At 49.5% G+C, this 20,786-nt stretch overlaps 1 protein-coding gene across 2 annotated transcripts in view; it reads right to left on the reverse strand.

The window, feature by feature from the left end:
• LOC105499248 (aldehyde dehydrogenase 1 family member A3) overlaps positions 1-18,650 on the reverse strand; it is a 36,376-nt gene extending 17,726 nt beyond the window's left edge. The window contains exons 1-8 of one of the 2 annotated variants that reach the window (XM_011771761.2): positions 18,475-18,650; positions 13,139-13,243; positions 11,012-11,152; positions 5,930-6,059; positions 5,551-5,612; positions 4,473-4,601; positions 2,487-2,600; positions 335-437 (exon numbers count right to left, since the gene is read on the reverse strand). In XM_011771761.2, the coding sequence (XP_011770063.2) occupies positions 335-437; positions 2,487-2,600; positions 4,473-4,601; positions 5,551-5,612; positions 5,930-6,059; positions 11,012-11,152; positions 13,139-13,243; positions 18,475-18,573 (883 nt within the window). In that variant the 5' untranslated portion in view covers positions 18,574-18,650. The remainder of the gene's footprint in view (positions 1-334; positions 438-2,486; positions 2,601-4,472; positions 4,602-5,550; positions 5,613-5,929; positions 6,060-11,011; positions 11,153-13,138; positions 13,244-18,474) is intronic. The other variant, XM_011771760.3, reaches the window with a different exon arrangement.
• Between the last annotated feature and the right edge of the window lie 2,136 nt (positions 18,651-20,786).

Here is a 20,786-nt window from a genome sequence, read left to right on the forward strand (position 1 = left end):
AGAAGTCAGACCTGCTCCTCGTGACCCCAGCTCTGCAGGAACAGGCGGGTAAACTTAAGGTGGAGGCGCAGAAACAGGCGGCCTCTCAGGTGCCACTCAAGCCATGTCATTTTGGCAGTAGAAGGCAGCTTTCTACTACAAGTAAAGCTGGCATTTTGATGTCCACCTGCCTGTCTGCGGCTGGCTGACTGTGGGCGGGATGCCCAGGGTGGAAGTATCCCCACTGTGTGTGCATGAATCTTACTCTCAGTTGGTTTTGAATTCAGGCCAGGAAGTGGGGATAGATGGATGGGTGCCCCGAAGCCCCAGCAAAGCCCAGGAGGCAGAGACTCACAGTCAGCATCAGCGCACACGATGCAAGGGTTCTTCCCTCCAAGCTCCAGCGTCACCCGCTTCAGATTGCTCCGGGAGGCAGCTTCTTTAACCAGTTTTCCAACCTCCAGGACAGAATACAGACCACAATGTACCTTGGATGTGGCTGAACTTGGCCCAGATGCAAACATCAGCGAACATTCTGGACAAGCCTGGGTGGTACTGCCACCATCTCGCTCTCTGCCTAGGCGCTCCAGGCCCCGATGGTGTCACTTCACTCCCCTGGCCTCTGCCAGCATCTCCTCCCGTCTGCCAGCATCTCTTCCCATGTTAGACCACGACATCCTGGGATCCTTGGTCTGAGCTGCTCCACTTACAGGTGGGAGTTGGAGCCTCTAGGAGCCCACACAGCTGGCTGAAAACAGGGCCACCACCTGCTCACCTGTCCTGCTGCCCGTCCTTCTGAGCCCAGAAGACTGGTCCAGCCAGTCTGTGAAGGGCTTCAGGGACCACGGGGTGACTCTACCCCTCACTAGAAACAGCTGAAATTCCAATAGCCCAATAGGGAGGTGGTTCTGTGTGGCTCTTTGGTGTGATCTGAGGGAACCTCCAAGTGTTAGAGAAGTAGCGGGGGCAGCCAGCCTTCAGGATGAGAAGGAGCCAGTTCTCTGGAAACACACTGTAAGACTGAGGCTGCTGCAGACAGGCAGGGAGTGAAGGGGTGCACTATGAGCAGAAGAGCCACTCACCAGTCATGCTTAACGCCCCCACGGGGTCTCTCCCATTGCCCACCACAACCCTGGAGGGGTGGGCTGGCCCATCATGACTTGGTGACTTATCTAGGGCAACAAGTAAAGCCTAGCACCGTGAACTTCAGAGCTGGGAAGACCCTCAGAGACCAGCACAGACACGGAGGCCTAGAGCCAGAAGCTAGCAAGGGGCGGCCCGGGCTCTTTCGGGTCTGAGACTGTTTTCTCCAAAGCTAAGGTGTAAGTGCATTTTAAACATCAGCAAGCTCATGGGTGATGGCTGAATGAGGTCTGGAATCCATCCACAGGGACAATGTCTGTCCCCAAGGAGAGTAACGGCATCCATTAGGGCTGGACTAACTGAGGAGGGGGATGGGGACACCGATTGCAGTCGGTGTTTTTTTCTTTTTTAAGTACAGAAGAAGTACTTTCTCATTAGAAATAATTCCACACAGAGATGTATGTAAATTAAAGGGAGAAAGCCTTCAGCTTCCCTCCTGCTCTGCCCCTGAGCCCACCCCATAGGTGGCAATCAGTAATGATTTCTTGGGAATCCTTCCAGACAATTTCTACTTCTACAAGCACACACTTTTATGAATGGGATCATATTGTAGGTAATTTTCTACAGTTTGCTGTTGTGTGCTTCAACAATAGATCATGGACAGCTTTCCTTGTTGTAATGGCTGTAAAACATTTCATAGAATGAACATAACATCCTTGAAAATATGTCCCTGAAGCCTTATGAGAAAATTTCTTTAAGTAGCTTGTTTTTTTTAAATGGAGCTTCTGAATCAAAAAGTTTTTCACTTATAAATGTTGGATGAGTGCTACCAAAACACCGTCATCTTAGGGAAAGTGTCGGGGAGTGCCTGCTTCCCCATATTCTCAGTAGTATCATTTCAGTTTTTAGCAAACTGGCAGGCAAAAGGAGAGTCCGATTTTGTTTGAATTTGCATTTTCCTGATTACCAGCAAACTAGTTTAAGCTTATTGGGCATTTAGTATTTCTATTCTCTGAACTACCCATTTTTCTACCATTCAGTTTTTTTTTTTTTCATTGATTTGTAGGAGCACTTTACATATGATGGATATAAATTCTTGGAGCACTGCATGCATCACAACTATTTTTCTCTGAGCTTGTTATTTATCTCTTAATCTTAATTATGGTGTTGTTTGACAGATGAATATTTTACATTTTTACTTTATCTTATCTCTCAATCTTTTCTTCTAAGGCTTCTGAGTTCTATTGGATATTTATTTACTTTGGAAACCAGGCCAGTGACTTTTAAAACTGGTTGTTATATACTAAAACATGGTCAAATTTAGAAGAAAAACAAACCATATTAAAACCTGTCAAAGGAAAAGTTCACGGGTGTCAAGTAACGCGCCACTTTCACTTTCACCAGCACCCCGTGAGGAGGGTTACCTCTGTGGACCCGGTGAAGGCGATCTTGTTGACCTGAGGGTGAGAAGAAATTGCTGCTCCCACTGTAGGCCCAAATCCTGGCACGATGTTCACCACTCCCGGAGGGAACCCGGCCTGGGAAGAAACCAAGATAGCACTTGAAGAAGAACGGACTTCACCCACCATGGATCCACATTTGGGCCGAGAGAGCCGTGGCTGTGTCACATCCCCCAGGGAAGCCCGGGCCGGGGTGGATTTACCCAGGATCCAGATGCAGTTGCCCTTGGGCACCCTAGGAGCTGACCTGGGCTTTTTACCCCCTACTGCCAGCCCAGTGTGCAGGCTGGGCAAGGGGAGATGCCCACTTCTCCTTCCGGGGGGACCCCATCCCAAAGTGATGTGCAGTGCAAATGTGTCATTATGCTGCAAGGTGGCCATGGCCCACCTGTAGCATAGCACCTTTCCATGTTGGTGGGGGGTGTGTGTGTGTGAGAGAGAGTGTGTGTATGTGCTAAGGGGAGAGGGGCAGCTTGATCACAACCCACTGCCCAGGATCAGAAGCACCTGCAAAACATCTGCCCAGAGCTTCAGTTTTCTTTTTTTCTTTTCTTTTCTTTTTTTTTTTTTTTTTTTTGAGATGGAGTCTCTCTCTGTCGCCCAGGCTGGAGTGCAGTCGCGATCTTGGCTCACTGCAACCTCCGCCTCCCGGGTTCATGCCATTCTCCTGCCTCAGCCTCCTGAGTAGCTGGGACTACAGGCGCCCGCCACCATGCCTGGCTAATTTTTTGTATTTTTAGTAAAGACGGGGTTTCACCGTGTTAGCCAGGATGGTCTCGATCTCCTGACCTCATGATCCGCCTGCCTCAGCCTCCTAAAGTGCTGGGATTACAGGCATGAGCCACTGCTCCCAGCCCAGTTTTCATTTATTAATCAGATCCGGTATTGTTCCAAATGGTGACAAGGTATCACTCCCTTAAAGTTCTTTGCTTGTTCAACCTAAGTCTCACCTGGAGCAAGCCCTTCTGGAAGGCAGGGACTGCCACCTCGTTCATGTTCATGCCTCGTGTTTTTCATATACTAAGGCTCTTTATCAGGCAAGAAAAACAAACGAGGTGGAGGACACTCTTCCCCACCTGTCCTGAGGCTTACTTAGAACACATTATTTCAGAAGGTCAAGATTTTAGGCACGGTGCTTGAGTCTTTAGATTTTTAGGCACTGTTTCTTAACAGTTGGGATTTTCAAATTCCTAAGTCTCACCAGTGTGACTTAATTATGCCCCACATCACCAAAGGAAAGCGAGAAACTGACTCATCACCAGCTGTTCCCACCTTGCCTCTAAGCAAACATGGACCTGCCTCCCAGTCATATCAGTCCGACTAAGAAGAGAAAGGAAAGGATCTTTCCTTCTGTCCCTCTTTGCTTTCTGTTGCTTTCTCTAAATCTTTGCTCCATACAACCTGGGGATGGAATGACAAAAGGTATGTCTGGAAGGAGGTGTCCCTTTGGGCCTCTATTTCCCTAAGTTCTGGCTGCCTGAGGGAGAAGAGATTGCATTCAGAGCAGAGGGCACTGATTAGCAGGGACCCGGCAAACAGATAGCTGCAGCCGCCCAGCTGGAGCTGGCAAGGCCACCCCTCAGGAGAAAAACAGACCATTTCATAAACTGAGAATGCAAATCCCAGAGAACCTCCCAAATATTTGGCTCCCTCTTGGTTGACCCCCATGCAAATTCTCTAGACAAACCACTGGGTCCTCAACCATAGGTTTGAGCCCATAATAAGAGTTAAGCATTCTCATTAGGACCACTGGGAGGAATGGAGTTTCTCCAGCTCAGTGGCCACAAGCAGGAGAAAGAACGTGCAGTCGCCAAGCAAAACATTGGGAGTCATTCCCTTCCCACTCAATTGCCAGCAGTCTGCCACTGTCCCATCTCGTGATGGTGGCCTGGTTCCTAGGAGTGGGAATGTTACCAAGAACACGTGATATTTTCTTTCTGGATATCTCACCTCTTTGATCAGAGAGCCGAGATGAAGGGCGGTGAGGGGAGTCTGCTCTGCAGGCTTCAGGACCATGGTGTTCCCACAGCAGAGGGCGGGTGCCAGCTTCCACACCAGCATCAGCAGGGGGAAGTTCCACTGCGACAGAGCACAGGGGCTTTGGGGGCCCAGATCCACCCTCCCACCCTGTCCCATGTGCCCAGTGATGCCTTTGTGGAGGACACTTGCTTTTCATGGTCTGGATTTGGGGTATATGGGGTAACATAGGAGTGTGCAATGATCAGAACTGCATTCCTGCACAACACTTCTTAAGTTGCATTCTGGATGGTACTAATAGGTAACCTTTGCAAAGAGGATGCTATTGTATGTGTTCTACCTCCCCCTCTAAAACGTCTGCTGAAGACGTGTTCCTCCTCCCTGCCGCCATGGACACTTTTCCAACCCTCACTTCATGTTGCCACCTGGCTCTCCAGCTTCCTGCCTGGCTGTTGTTGCAATGGCCAGAGGCGTCCCAAACAGACAGGCAACACTGTTGCATTTCTTGGGGCACCTATAAGCATCCCCACTGCCCAATGAATAAAGTCCTGGCTCCTTGGCAGCCAAAGCTGCTGGAAGCTGGCCCACACCACCTGCCACGTGTGTGCACCCTCTTCCTCACTTTTGCTCCTGCCTGAGCTCTAGCCCCACCAGATTTCCTGCTGTTCCCTTCCAAGTAGCCCAGACACCTCTACACTTTTGCCTAGGCCATTCCTACTCCTTGGAAAATGATTTTTGTTGTTGAACAAATCTTTCTTATCTTTAAGGCTCAGTTAAGAGACCACCTTCCTGGGAATTCTGGCCATTCCTGACCACTCTGGCTGGAATGCACAGTGCTTTCTGTGGCATGCCTAAAGCTGGCCTTAGGAGAGCAGAAATGGGGTCTAATCCATCTCAACAGCCCTCAAGCATGGAGTTCCATGCCACAAAGAAAATGCTTGTTCAATGCTAGTGCAATCAGATAAAAACACACCAGAAATTGAGTCCAAAGGACACAGGGCAGTGGGGCGGGATCTACATAGAATCTACTGAGAAAAGCTGCCATACTTACTGGAGTGATGGCCCCACAGACACCAATGGGCTCATGCCTGGTGAAGCACACAACGTTGTCATCTGGAGGAGGGTTACATGGTGGGAAAGGATACACTCACTTAATCCAGGTTAGAAACTTGAAGTAATAAAAAGACAAGAAAGAAACCAACAAGGGTGCCAGATTCAAGTCTTGTCTATTATACACAGAAGTGATTTGACCTCAACTTTAAAAGTGAAGTTCTTAGAAGAAGAATTGGCAGTACCATTTGGAGAGGGAGTGGGGCTGGGAAAGGTGACTTGGGGAAACAGTCAGGAGGGGCTCTGGATTAATGAAAAGATATAGCCTCAAAGGGACGATAATATAAGCTATAATATAAGCTATAATCCACCTTGCTCACCTGTGGGGATGGTCTTGCCCTGGATTTTGTCCGCCCACCCTGCAAAGTATCTGAGGGTTCTAATACAGCCCTCCAGGTCGATGAAAAAGGCATGAAGAAATGGTTTCCCTGTATCCATCGTCTCCAAGGCCTGCAATAACAAGATGATGTCTGTTTTGGACATGATTTGCTTTTCTTTTGTACTGTCAGGCTGTTAAAGATGGAAGTTGGGGAGAGAACACAGTCCTAGGACATCACTCTGTAGACCTCACAGTCAGATGTACCTCTTCAGAAAGCATGACACCAAATGTAAAGTGAGGCCTGTCCCTGAGTGTGAGGATTGCTTTTATTTCAAAACACCTAAAGCGGGCTGTGGGGTGGTGGGCCAGAACATAGACATGCACCCTCTTTGAAGGATGCATGGAGGCAAGGCAGATTTAAAGCCGTGCTGGGAAGGAATGCACACTGGCATCTGATCTTCCATCTGTAGCACAGTGGCCTCTGCCATGTGGCCGGTCGTGTGTGCCTGTGTGTTCCCAGGAAGCTCTCTGAAGGTTAGCTGGCTTTGGGGTGGCTGTAGTGGGAGCTGCCCTCCTCGAACAAAAGAGAAAGGGAAGATGTAGGCTCTTCCTTCTCAGCCAGGCTGGCCAGTGTGGCTGTGGAAAGTGACCGAGCTGAGAAGGGTCGCGCCCCCAGCACAAAGATGCAATCCTTCCCTCCTGCACTGCAGAGTCCGGCCGGATGCAGAGTCGGATGCAGAGTCGGAAGGGAGCAGACTGTCCTGCTGGTGAGGGAGGTGATTACCCAGGGTGAGTGTGCAGCCACTCAATGGCAGGGATTCTTTTCTATTTCCAGCCTGGGTGGAAGAGAACCCCTTTGTCCCTCAGACAAGTGGCCCCAGTTGAGCCCAGCGCTGAAACCGCCAGTCATCCGCCTCTGCAGGAAGTGGCCGCCCTGACACATAGCCCAGGGCTGGATTCTTGTGAAAGAGTCAGTGGAGTGAGGTGATGATTGACAAAGGAAGAAGAGGCCCCTCCTCAGGCCCAGGGCCTTAACCCCAGCACACTCCCCAATGTCTCACCCAGGCCCCTCCTCAGGCCCAGGGCCTTAACCCCAGCACACTCCCCAATGTCTCACCCAGGCCCCTTCTCAGGCCCAGGGCTTTAACCCCAGCGTACTCCCCGACGTCTCACCCTTTGAGCTTCGTGACTGTATTCCCACTTCAAGGTGCAGGCACAGACACTAACGGTCCAGTGACTTGGCCAAGGCCACCCAGTGAGGCAGCAGCTGAATTCGGGGCATCTACTTCCGGCCACAACAGCAACCGGCCTTTAGAGGCTGCTCCTGGACACGTGTGCCTGGAAAGACTGCAGGACAGCCACTCCAGATGCTTGGGCTACCCCAGCTCCCCTTTGTTTCAGGAATGAACCAAGCCCCCTCTAATTAGGAGGCAACCACATCTGCTGAACCCTAGTTAAGTAAATGGGCTTTGGGTAAGTCCTGGAATCTCTCCCTGCCTCAATTTCCTCATCTGTAAATAAGAATAATAACGGTTCCTACCTCACAGGGCCAGTGTTAGAGTGAAAGGAGTCAGTGGACACAGAGCACCAACCACAGTGCCCGCCCATGGTGAGTGCTAGATTGGTGTTCACATGAGAACACTGGTGATTACACTGATTATCATCATCTTCCCGTTAGGCACCAGAGAAGGGCTTGGTGATCCTTACCTGGGGACCCAGACAGGGCACTGGGTTGCTGAAGACCACAGGACTGGTCTAGGTTAGGGGTGTGTGTTCTGCCCCCAGCAGCTGCCGCTCAGGGACTAAGTCAGGCCAGTGTGACATCAAGTATACTCTACTGTTGGTTCCTATAGATTTCACTCAAGCGTGAACTTTCGTTTTCCAGGGGAAACCTAGCAATTGCAAACAGTGCCAAAAGGCCTCTAACACTGACCTATGCCAGACAGTAACTGCATATCTGTCAGTGGAACCAGGAGTTTATTCTTCGCTCTTTTCTGGGATGGAAAAAGAGAGGACTTCAACATCCAGCACTGAGGGTAAGTGCAAGACATGGAGCCAACATTCTGCCTCCAGTCCTGGCTGGGTGACCTAGGACAGGTTATTTAACCTCTCTGGGCCTCAGTTTCTCATCTCTGAAGTGAGATAAAAAATCCTACAGCTCAACAAAGCGGGTGACGGTGAGCATTCAACAAGCATTGCTACAACAAGCCGGATCCATGGCGAGCATTCAACAAGCATTGCTATTTGTTTTTATTATTAACTTCAGCAAGTTTGCTTACTGGAATGACAACATGAATTTACCAGGTTGGTTTTATGGAATTTCTCTGAGCAAAACCCAGGTCATGACTAGGTTTAGATGGGAAATTATTAGAAAAAAAATTCTGCAGGTGAGTGAGTATAAGTGCTAACTACATATTGAAACAGTCATCCTTTAAACAACTTGTTATTGTGGCTCAATCATGAGTAAACCATAGCCACTCCTAAGTTTATTTCCTTTAGCATTTTAAGAGAAAAATGTGTCCCCTGAGAAATTAACACATCATAACCCTCAGATACTAAAGAATGACAGGAAAGTGCCAGGAAAACAGCACAGCAGGGCTTACAACTAGAGGACCCAGAAATGGCACTTGGGGTGAAAAGGAGAGTGGATAGGGAGGGCTTCCGTTTGGGAGCTCCCAAAATGAGCACCCAAAGAGGAGAGCTGGGGCCTGGGTGCCCCAGCAAAGGAAAGCCATCCAGGGGCTGCTGGATCCCCCACATCTGTTTCCAGACACTGAGCACAGAAATAAACACCCAGCTCTGTCAAACCACTGAGCCGGCAAGAGAACACGCTCCATGAACATGCATGGAAACCATATCGAGGTGGAGAGCAAGGGGCGCTCTCTTGTGATGTGGTCGGAGTTTTAAAAACCGTGTTTGCCAGTAATTCTCTTGTCCCTTTCATGTTGTGGCAAAGAGCTGGATCTTATTTCTTGTGGGCAGCGAGGTCCCAATGGCAGAAGTGATTTGCTGGGTTTGCATTCTGAGGTCCTCCAAAGCTCTGTCTGCTGTCAAAACACAGTCGTGCCAGGACAATGGGGCAGGCTGAAGATGAAGGTGGCTTTGCAGCCTCTGCTTCTAAGATGATACTGACACTTAAGGACAGGGTTCGTGGGGGTGCCCAGGGCACATCCTCTCTAGCCTGCTATTAGTCCACACGGACATTGCTGACTGATGAGCTCATGCCGGGTTAAAACAGAAATGTTTTTGAAAAAGCCAGTTTGGCAGCTTGAGTGTTGAGGCTGGCTTACGTTGCAGGAAGAAACCAGAGGCTCCTCAGAGAGAAGCGCTTACCCTGGGAGGTTGCTACCCTCACCCGGGGAACATGTGGACTGGCCGGGCTGACTGGGAAGGAAGGAAGGAAGGAGAGCTTGAGTTTCTGTGTTGATGCACCCTTAGGGAAATGCACCCAAGAGTAAGGCCTAAGAGTTCTTCCACCCTAAGAAACACATTCAGGGGCAACAGCAATTTCCGTGTCCTGGCTGACACCCTCCTTTAAACAGTGGCTACCCTACTGCTTGTTCCCGACATCAGAAAAACCATTTTTCCAAATCAAAGGCCAAAAAGGAGATTTCCTCCCCTACAACCGGGCCTCAAGGTTTGGAACAACTTTTAAAAACAAGAGGCTGAGATGTGCAAGGACAGGATGCAAAGGACCTCACAGTCCAACGTGGCCTCTGATCACCCCCTCAAGACCAGAGGAAAGTCTGAGGATCCTGCTAAAGAATGGATTTACAACTGATGAATGCCTTCGAAGCCCAACCTCATGGGGTATGCTGCATCAATCTCCCCACCTAAGGTAACTAGAAATTACTGGCGAGCAGTGCATATAGCTGAGGTTAGAAAATGGGTCTTCACATGGCCTTATTATGATAACTGCTATTATTAATAATAGTTATCATCTATTTAGTGCTTACTGCATGCCTGGGGACTCTGCCTAGAATTTTTTTTTCTGCCTAGAATCTTAAATAGACCATTCTTACACCACTGAGTTATCATTATTGGTGACATTTTACACAAAGAAATAAATCTCAGAGAGGTTTCACAAGTTGTCCAAAGTCACACAGCTAGTAAGTGGCAGAGTGAGGATTTGAACTTACGTCTTTCCTACTCTGAGGTTTCCTATAACCAGGCTATCCTGCCCTCACCACCACTCCACATATGCTTGCTACTAGTCAGTTCAGGGGTGGTTGAGGAATAATTTTAGGTCACATGAGAACCGTTTTTTCTATGTTAAGTGGTGGCATTTATTTTAGTAAGTATTAGAAAAATAAAATTAGCACATCAAATCTGTGATTTCATGAATATTGTTTCTTAGGATGAGGTTAAACTTAAGTTTAAAAGAGAGTTAAGGGTGGGCACAGTGGCTTACATCTGTAATCCCAGCACTTTGGGAGGCCAAGGCTGGCGGATCACCTGAGGCCAGGAGTTCGAGACCAGGAGTTCAAGACCTGGCCAACATGACAAAACCCTGTCTCTATTACAAATATAAAAATTAGCCGGGCATGGTGGCAGGCACCTGTGGTCCCAGCTACTCAGGAGGCTGAGGCAGGAGAATCATTTTAACCTGGGAGGTAGAGGCTGCAGTGAGCCGAGATTGTATCACTGCACTACAGCCTGGGTGACAGGGAGACTGTCTCAAAAAAATAAATAAAATAAAATAAATAAAAGGGAGTTAATACAAAAAAGAAAAAAGTTAAGTACATAAACATACAGGTGGTACCAGGATATGGCCCAGCTCATAGTCACCAATCTGTGAGTGCCCCAAGTCTGAGACCACTGATATAGCTGAACTTCCTACAGACAACCACTTGGTCAAGAAGCTGAGCTGCAGAGGACAAAAGTCTGACTTCAAAATGAAAGGGATTCAGTCCAGAGGCATCGACACCTGCATGTATTGCCAGAGAGCTGTATCTCAAAGGACGGAACAGACCTACGACCACACAATACCAGGACCCTGATATTTTTTCCCATACCACACGGGGGACAGGACCCTCACTGAGGCTGGCTCATCCCCCACCGGCCCCCATGTGCGTGTACTCACGGCCAAGGTGGCGCGGTCCCTCTCCACCAGGTCAGCCAGCTGGTGCAGCAGCCGCCCACGACTCAGGGCATCCAGCCGGCGCCATGGCGAGCCCCTCTGGAAGGCAGCCTGTGCAGCCTCCACAGCCTTGTCCACATCGGGCTGAGTGGCCAAAACAACAGAGAGAGGGTGTCATCTTTTGATGTGACTGCAGTTTGGGATCGCGGCTGTCAGTTACAGAGAACAGCAGAATTGTGCCGCTGGCAGACAGGCTGCAAGCAGCAGCAAGTTTTTCAATCACTTGAGTGGCTGGGAGCATTCAAGTGATTTTTTTCTTCTTTACATCTTAATATTTCTACAGTGGTCAAATATCATCTTAATATTTCTACAGTGGTCAAAAAAACAAAAACGTTTGTTTCTGATTATAAAAAGCATTTAAAAATATTTCATAAAGTCACCGACCCTGAGTATTTTTCTGGGGGACCCAAGGACGGAAAGACTTTCCACTGGCTGGCTCACCGTGAACACACACAAGCCTGCTGTTCACAGACCAGGTGGGAAATGGCTGTCCGGCATTTTATTCCAGCTGGGAACTGGTGGTCCAAGAGTGAGAATGGGGAAATTCGTTCCTTTCTGGATTGCAGAACTGACCATCATGGAACAGTTTGCAGACAGGGAGGAACATGGAGGCCTTTTTTCTCCCTTCAGCCTCACTCACCCCATAGGAGCAGAACTGGATCGTTTGTGCAAGGATAGCATAATCACAACAGAACCTTCTTTCTAAAAGGAAAGAAGTGAGGGCCATTTAGAGTAGTGTCATTCTTTCTCCTTCTCAGGAAAACGGGCCACATTCATCTCAAAGGCTCCTCCGTGCCTCTCTTTCTAGAAGGTACAGCAAGGAGTGGATGCCAGACACCAGGCAGGAGTGACTCTACCGAGACTCCATGTGTCCAGAGCTGGCTTGGGGGTGAGCAGAAGCTTGGCAGGGGAGATGTGGGACACTGGATTCCTTGTCCCAGGCTGTGGGGTGGAGGCCGGGACCTCTCCAGCTGCAGAGTGTGGGGTAGCCTCTGGCTCAGAACAGTCACTCAGACCAAGGGAGAAATCAAGGCCCAGGGCAAGGGTCTCGTTCTCCTCCCAGCACATGTACAAGGTGCTTGGGAGTCTCCTAGTGGAAACCCCATTCCATGTCATGGCTTCCCCCCGATGCCCTCACATTTTTCTATGAGCTCCTCTGTGCCACTTTCTTTGTTAGCAGAGCCTAACTGTCATGAGGTGCCACACAGAGGGGGGTCTGTATAGGTGCGGCCGCTGTGCATTTGCACATCTGTCACAAAACTCATGGGCAGGATAAAATCCAAGCCTACTCTGCACACGCCCTTCACTCCATCCACTTCCAACCTCATCAGTTTGCTGACTAAGAACATCAGTCCAGTGCTCCAGCCGTTGAGGAAACATTTACATCTCCCTGCCCTCAGTGGAAGAGCTTTACCTCTGCGCTAACATTCAAAATAGATTTAATGGCCTTGCCATGTGTAAAGGACACATTCAGAAGTTCCTTAACTTCCGTATTACGATATAGACCTTGCACTTCGAAATAGAGTGATAAAGGTTACCGCTTTCCATGCTCATGTAAATTTCTAGGAGAAAAGAAATCTGGTGGTTACATTGTTAACTATCCCAGCATCACCCAGGTAGCAACTATTTTTTTCCTTCAAGTCTATTTTTTTTCTAAAATGTCTCCTGCCAGAATACTGTATTTGTTGAAACACACCAGCCGGAAATGCTTTATGGAAAGATTCTTTAATGCCTCCAGGTCCAAATAATTGAAAAAACAACAAAAAACAAAAAACAAGAAACCCTTCCTTTAGCCACATGATGAGGATAGGTGAGGTCATCCTCATAGATGGAGAAACATCTATCAAAGGAGAATGATTCTCTGCAGAGGATCATCAGTAATTGATCCCATTCTGTGCCACATGTCTGAGAACCACATGCCAATTCATGCAGCTAGCCCAGGCCCTGCCCCTAGGATGGGCCAGTTCTATCTTATAGCTAAGCCAAACTGCTTCCTTATCCTTTGGTCATCTATAATTGAATTACTTAGAGCAACTGTTTTGTTTTTGTTTTTTTTTTTAAAGTATTTACCTTATCTCCTTCTTCCACTTCACATATTTTCTCCAGAGTTGAAGGGTTATATGTGGCAAACTTTTTTCCACTCTTGGATTCATGCCATTCATTGTTGATAAATATCTAACCAGGAAAGGAAGTGTAACGAATTAGGTTTAGATCAAAATCATATAATTTCAACATGCTAAGGACCTTAAGTAACGTCTTATCCATCTTGTCCACCTTCCTCCCTGCTGCTTCCCTCTCCCCTTCAACATTTTATAGATGAGACCCGGAGGGGGACAGAGTCCCAGGACCACATGACCAACAGATCAACCAGGACAGACTCGAAATTCAAGTTTTGGTCAAATAAAACTAAAGTCAGTTAGAGATTTTTTCTAAATTATTATTATTTTTTCAGCAATAACATGGATTCACAGAGGAATGGCTAAGTTAAATGGTTAAACAGAGGCTGTGAATGGAATCTTATACCCTCATAGACTTTGGAAGAAGAATCAATAGGTTTATATATATAAAAGTCCCAAGCATTCCGCCTGCCCCTGAAGGGTAAGGACACACTGAGCACTCGCTTTCTCCTTTCAGCGGCAACACCCAGCAAGACTGATTACCAAGGAGCTCAATTTGAGGAGGATCTCACCATTACCCTTCAGTTTTCACCAATGCACATCAGCATGTCCCTCCCCAGCATCCCCCTTAAAATGTGTAATTTCATAGCAAACCACCATGGCACATGTTTACCTATGTAACAGACCCGCACATCCTGCACATGTACCCTAGAACTTAAAATAAAAGTTGATAAAACGTCAAAACAAACAAACAAACAAAAAAAACCCACAAAAACCTCCGAAGCTTGACAATAAACCAGTGTTGAAATACAAAGTTAAATGTCTGGGTTAGAAACTTTCCAGGTTACATTAAGAGATGTCACAAATAACTGTTTATATAACCCACAGAAATCACTCTTCTGGGAACCTCAGTGATCCAGAATGCAGATGAGAATGAAAATTTTTTAAACAAGATATCATGAGCAGACTAAGAAGAACATACGAACTTCATGCACTGAAACATATGTACTATTTACTGTTAGTTTACACTAAGTTCTAATCATCTTAATAATGTCACATTAAAAGAGAGGGCTTTTGGAGAAGAACTAGGAACAGACATTACAGACAATACACAAAACACATTCTGACAGCACGGAGGTCCCCGGCTGCCCAGCCAGAAGACACACAAACTCCTGCTACACCAACTTGGAATGGCTTCCTCATCACAGCCTATCACAGCATCAGAAAAACCTCTGTGGCAGAAATGGCGAACATGCATGTCTATCAAGTAAAATGCCATCAATAATTTCTGAGTACAGAGTTAGTTCATCAGGTTCCGTTTTTACCTCTATCTGCATATGGTATATACATAGCTTTACTTTACTTCTCTGTGAATCGTTTAAAGGAAGAATTGCGTCCCTCAAGGGCTAATTTCAATTATTGTGAAATTGATTCATTTGGAATATCTGACTCCCCAGTGACGACAGATGAGAGAGGGCAGCCATCTCCTAAGAATGCGTCTTGGTTACGTTCTCTGTATTGAGCTTCCTGTATAAACTCCACAGCTCGAGCTTAATACCCGGGTGATGGGTTGATCTGTGCAGCAAACCACCATGGCACATGTTTACTTATGTAACAAACCTGCGCATGTACCCCAGAACTTAAAAGTTGATAGAATGTCAAAAAAAAAAAAAAACCCACAAAAACCTCTGAAGCTCATGCGTGAGGAAGCCTGGTCTGAGTCCTCTGGGGACCAAGCACAAGAGGCAGACTCTGGCTGGGCAGGTGAGCAGAGACCAGCTGCCCCCCAGTTTGGAATCCAGGACTGAGAGCATCTGTCACCAGTGGGATGTGCCTGTCTGGCTTCTGGAAGCTTAGCATCTCCAACGTGAGGCCAGGCCCCCAGGGAAGTGCACCAGGAAAAGGTCAGGCTACAATTACAGGTTTATTCTTCCAGCTGAAACTAAATCCGAGAGTTCACTTTTGCCATGCAGCAAGTCATCACTTGGTAACAGCGAGAAATTAATAACTGGGGAAGAAGAGTTAAGTTAGTGCGGGGAGGAAAGTGCAGCCAGGAAGAGGGGCCCATTTGTAGAAAGATGAAATTTCGTGGGTTAGATAATAGAGACTGTCAGTGAAAATTGCTGATTCTAGGTCCTTCCTGGTATCAATTCCAAGGGGGAGGGAAAATGAGAAGGTGGCAGAAGAGAATATAAATAAGGGGACTGAAAACAGATTACAATGATCGGATGTCTGCTGTACTTCATTTCCAAGCACGCTCCTCCAAAAAAAATTACTGTTTGTTCATGACATTGATCTGTAACCAGCAACCTTAAAACAAAATCAGACTATTTGACTCTAACCGTATTTTCCCATCGCTATGTTTTTAATTTTGTAAAATCTTTTTCTTTATACCACACTACAGTAGTAAGTAATCTTGTAAGTGGTTTCTACTGTTGATTTTTCTCTCCACAAAAACAAAACAAAAGCACAAATATAAGGAAAGGGTATATAAATACGGCCTACTGATTATGCTGGCTGTATTGTTCTGAACTCCAAATCAGAGTAAAGGGTCTAGAAGGAGTCATTGTCTTTGATTTGTGGATTAGCATACGACAAACCTTATAGAGGTATAGCATTAAGCTACATTGAGCTGTAGACATGGTTCACATTTTACAAAAGGAACAGAATGACATGGAATCAGGACTGAGCTGTAAGGTGTCTCAGGTTGAGGTGAGATGGCAGTCATGCAAGTGAATCCTATTGATGCCAATTTCCAGTAACTTCCATCTGACAACAGGCCACTCAGCTAAACTCAAAAAGAATATGCTTGCAGAAAAGGAGATTTGGGGGAATTTTATTTTTCATAAGAGAGATAATAAAAACTGGTGTTTTAAAATCAGAAAACTTTGAAGAGAATCTCTGCTACTGGAAGAAATTTTATAAGGAAGGAAAGAGGTCCCCTAAATTAGAAGGGACTTCCATCCTCTGAGATCTGTGTGGGGACCCTGGAGGGGCTCTCAGCTCTCCAGAATCATACAGCATGACCCTAGAGAACGCAATGTTAACATGTGAGGACGAATGAAGGGGCTTTGACAAAGTCATCCTTCTGAAAGTTAGACCACCCTGGAAATGGCACTGCTGGGGCTGGGGCTCAGATGGGCCAACGCTGGTGTGTGCCCCATTATCGAGAAGCACCGTGAGTCAGGTTTGGAAAATAGCAGACCACTGCTGCTGGCTACCATGCTCCACCGTCTGCTCTCCTGCCAGGCCACCCACCTGCCGGGCCACTCACCCACCCTGGGCCTCAGTCCTGAACTTCAGTTTATCCCGCTCCTTCCCTCGGCAGGCACTGTTGGTGGCCTCACTCTCGGCGGCCTCTCCTGTCCAGGCTCCCTGAGGCCTGTGCCAGGGCACTGGCTGGCCACCCTCAGCCACGTAAGCTGCCTGGGTCCACAACTGCTATGGGGATGTCTCTGCAGAGATGGGCCAGGAGCCAGGACAGAGCAGGCAGCAGCACTGTCCCCCAACGGGTGGGGAGGGAGCAACCAGTGTGAGGCAGTTGGGGCCTTCATCGCCTGGGAGACCCCTCAAGATCCCAGCACTCCAGGCCCATCGACCACCTTCCCTCAACCTCACTCCTTCACTGGTTCCCTTTAACTGGCAAAGGTTGCGCACCCACCAAGACGACAGGCAATTACTGCTCTGTGAATTGTCTAAGATCGCCATAAGGGCTACATTTACACTTTAAAAGTGTCCTAAAAATCATAGAGAAAGAGGTAAACTTTTTGTATGTGGTCAGATTGCTGATAGGACTCAAAAACATAAAAAGTAAAAGGACCATAATACATTTACTTTCTTGTTTCTATGTATAGTATTTTGAAATCCTGTACAACCAAAAGAAAACAAACAACCTCCCCACTTCACCACCCGCAGCAGCAGCAGCCAAGCACCTAGGGCTAGGGTCTTACAAAATTAAGGTATCATTTTCACTCTTCCCAGAATTCGTGTTGGAATTTTCACTCTGAAGCTGATATTACAAAGAAAACTACATTAAGAATAATTTTCAGCGTTTAGTTTACAGCGACTTGTCTTTGTTGATTACAGAGCCTTCTGAAAACACTTAATTTAAATGTCATGTGATCAGAGGCTCAGCCGACATTGGGAATTAAGTGCCAAGAGACCTAAATCCAAAGGCCACACGTAGTGCCCTGTAACTTTCTCCGCTTGATTAAAACTCTTTGAGAAAGATAATTGCTACTTCTTAAAGTAAAACGGATGAGGAAATTCTCTAAGTGCGGTGTCAGCTGGAGTTGGGGGCTATGGATAAAAGCAAAAATCAAGAGAAGCCAAAGGTGGGGAAAGTGAAGGCAATGGCTCTCGGCCTGGCCTGTGCCTCTAAAGTGCCCCAGCACCGGCCCACGGACAGAAGCGCACCCCAGACAGCCTGGGGGTGTCCTCCATTGGGTCGCGCTTCCGCACCCGGGTCTCTTGGCCCTCCTCAGCCCCAGCTCAGAGGCCTCGGAGGCCTTACCATCTTCTTTTATTCCTTTCTGCCCCAGGCAGCCACAGCGCAAGGAGGCAGAGAACCGTGCGCTTCTGCGGCGCGACGGAGCCTGGCCGCTCGGCCTTGCTACCCACCGCTTCCCAAAGGCCCAGATCTGCGACCTTCCGAATCGCGCTCCTTGCCTGTAAACACCGGGACCTCTGGGCTCCGGGGAGGTTTCATCAGTAAGTGAGCACCTTCCTACTCCCTCTATTCTGCTGGTGAGCTGGGTATAAACTAAGCACGGAAGGTGCCCGATGCGCTTTGCTCAGAGGACCTGTTTCCCCAGTCATCTAACTGCAGCTCCGCGATCTGGCTCCCGGACTCTCTCTTGGCGTTCTCGGGCACCTCTGACCCTCTCAAAGCCAGACGCGTCCACCCGGGAAATCATCCCAGGGGTTTTTGGGGAGGGAGACCACCGCGCTCCTAGTCAAAGCGGCGCGCACCTCCACTCGTGATCAAAGCAGTGAAGGCACACGTCGGGGCCTCGCAGGGATGCGTGCAGCCTGGCACCGCGCGGGCGCTAGACGGCCTCGGTTTCCCGCCTTCGAGGCTCACAGCGCCGAGCCCCGCCGCCGGCGATCCCGCCCAAGATGCCCCGCAAAGGGTGCGGTTTCGAGAGGGCCGAGCCCCGGCAGGGAGGCTCGGGTCTCGGGAGCGCCCGGCGGACCCTCGGCCTACTGGTCCCTCGCCCACGTCGCCCCGAAGCTGGCTGCCCAGCGCAGAGGCTGGCGGCCGTCGGGTGGGAGGGGCGCCCACCTCACCTTGGTGAACTTGACCTCCAGGTTGCGGATAGGGCGCGGCAGGGCAGGCGGCTTCCTGTCCGGCTGCCCGTTTTCCACGGCCCCGTTAGTGGTGGCCATGGCTCCTCCGCGCTCCCTGACCCGAGGCGCCCTAGTCTGCGGCGCACCGGCTCGGCCTGGGCACTGCGCAGCCTGCTCCCGGGGTGACAGCTCCCCGCCGCTTTATGCAGCGCCCCACGCCTCCCTCCCGAGGGGGCCGTCTAATTGGCTGCAGGACTGGAGGAAGGGCGGGCGGGCTGCTGGAGGGAGGAGAGGGAAGGGGAGGGGGGCCCGCCCGCTTCACCCCACCCCGTCCGCCGCCCCTGCAGGAGCCCGAGTGCCGGCAGCTCTGCCCGCGTGCTGCGGACCGTCCCGGCTACCGCGCCGTGCGCTTTCTCGCCCTGGAGGTTGGCTTTGGACTAGCTCCCCGAAGCGCTGCCGGGCCCCGGAAGTCGCAGGGCTGGGACACCCGACCCGTCAGGGAGCTAAGCCGCAGGCGCCACAGCGCCCAGCTGCCTCCCCGAAGCCGGGCGAGCTCTTCCCGCGGCACCTGCAGCCCCCTCCCAGTCGCCGCACAGAGCGCTCGCCCAACTTCGGCCGGCTTGCAGCTCTCCGGAATGCCCGCTCTCCGCTGGGCCCTGCGCCGCGCGGGAGTCGGGGCTCCTGGCGGGGCTGCCCCGCGTCGCTGCGCACGTGCCCTGGTCTTGGGTCCAGCGGCCCGATCCCCGCTCGCAGGACAGACACCCGCTGCGCCCCACCCTGCCCTAGCGGGGACCGCCGGCTGGCGCACCCTGGCCCAGCTGGCCTGGAATTTCCCTGCGGCCCTGGGGCTTCACACGCAGTGGGGCAGAAGGCGAAAGCAAAACGCTGGACCATTCCAGCTCTACGCTGTGGAGCCCTGGCGCCGCTGGGACTCTGACCTTCACAGGCGCACACCGCCCTCCATCCCAGAGCCCTGGAGTGCAATTAATTTGGTTTTTTAAATGCATAAATTATACCTCGATTAAAAAATGATAATTAAAAAGAAAGCACATGAGATCTTTGCTGCTAATCGTTTTAAGAGTTGAAACTCTTGTCGGGCATAACTTCCCAGGAGTGGGAGGTAAGTCTAGCTCCTTTCCTTTTGCCATTTGGGAAATGCTCCATCGACCCCCAGGACTTGACACAGCCCCCATCTGAGACACGGAAGCGGCTTCTGATGCATGCCATTCCTCAGGTTGCTGGAACAAAGACGGGAGGCACGAATTCCTGGCAAAAGCTGTGCTTTAATCCTCAGATAGGCTCAGGCCCTTCAGTCCATCTCTTTGTATGAGTAACCCCAAGTAATCAAGAATGGAGAGGGGTCTTCTTATTTTCCTGAGGCTCCTCCTGTTTTGAGGCCTCCGTGTCCATCTCTGTCCCCTGGTGTCCTTCTGGATAGAGGGGTAAGTTTTGAAGCTTTTGGAAACCCCGCATCTGTCCCTTACCCTGTGGTGGTGGAAAGTTCTTGTGCTGCTATGGCCTGGAGTGCACAGCTGAGGCCGGGAAAAGGGGATAATGGACCCTCGAACGGGGCAGCCTTGACCAATATCGGCTGGCTAACACTGGTGAGTCTGAGCAATGCCAGCTCTTTCCTCAGCTGCTTCTGCCAAATCCTGGCCTCCCTGCCATCTTGACTGGCCCCACGGCTCCCACTTAGGTCTCCTGAAAGCATCTGGGTAGATGTGCCATGCCAGGGCCTCTGGCTGGGTGCTGAGCCCTAGCATTTGGGTGCCTGAACCCAAGAGGACCGTCAGGGTGTATGGACAAACCCTTCCTGCATAGATAGAGGCCAGGAGCCCAAGGCCAGTGGGTGCACCAGGCCCCAGGAAGCTGCAACTAGGGATGCTTTACAAATTGAACTCCCATTCTGAGACTTTATCTGGGATCCTGGATGGTTGAAATTATGTCGCTGCCAGGATTTTTTTAAGAAATCTGAAATAAAATGTATAGAGGAAATTGTGTTAATTAAATAATTTTGGATTAATGGGGGAGGCAAATGGCATTGAGCTTAGAACTCTGCTCCTTTAGGGAAGATAGTCGAGCCTGTTTGGTCAAAGACAGACAGCCACCACTTTGTTGGCTATGAAGTCAGGAATGAAAACCACCTCACCTCACACTCAGACGTCCTTGTGACCCGAGGCGTGATCTCAGGAGCCAGTTGCAATGATGCCGACTGGCTCACCTGCAGCTCCTCCGTTTGATACCCACGTGATCCTGGGAGCCTGAGATCAGAGTGGAGCACTTAGCCATAGATTTTGTCACAGAGAGCAGAT

The sequence above is a fragment of the Macaca nemestrina genome, chromosome 7 (genome assembly GCF_043159975.1).
Source record: "Macaca nemestrina isolate mMacNem1 chromosome 7, mMacNem.hap1, whole genome shotgun sequence".
NCBI lineage: Eukaryota > Metazoa > Chordata > Mammalia > Primates > Cercopithecidae > Macaca > Macaca nemestrina.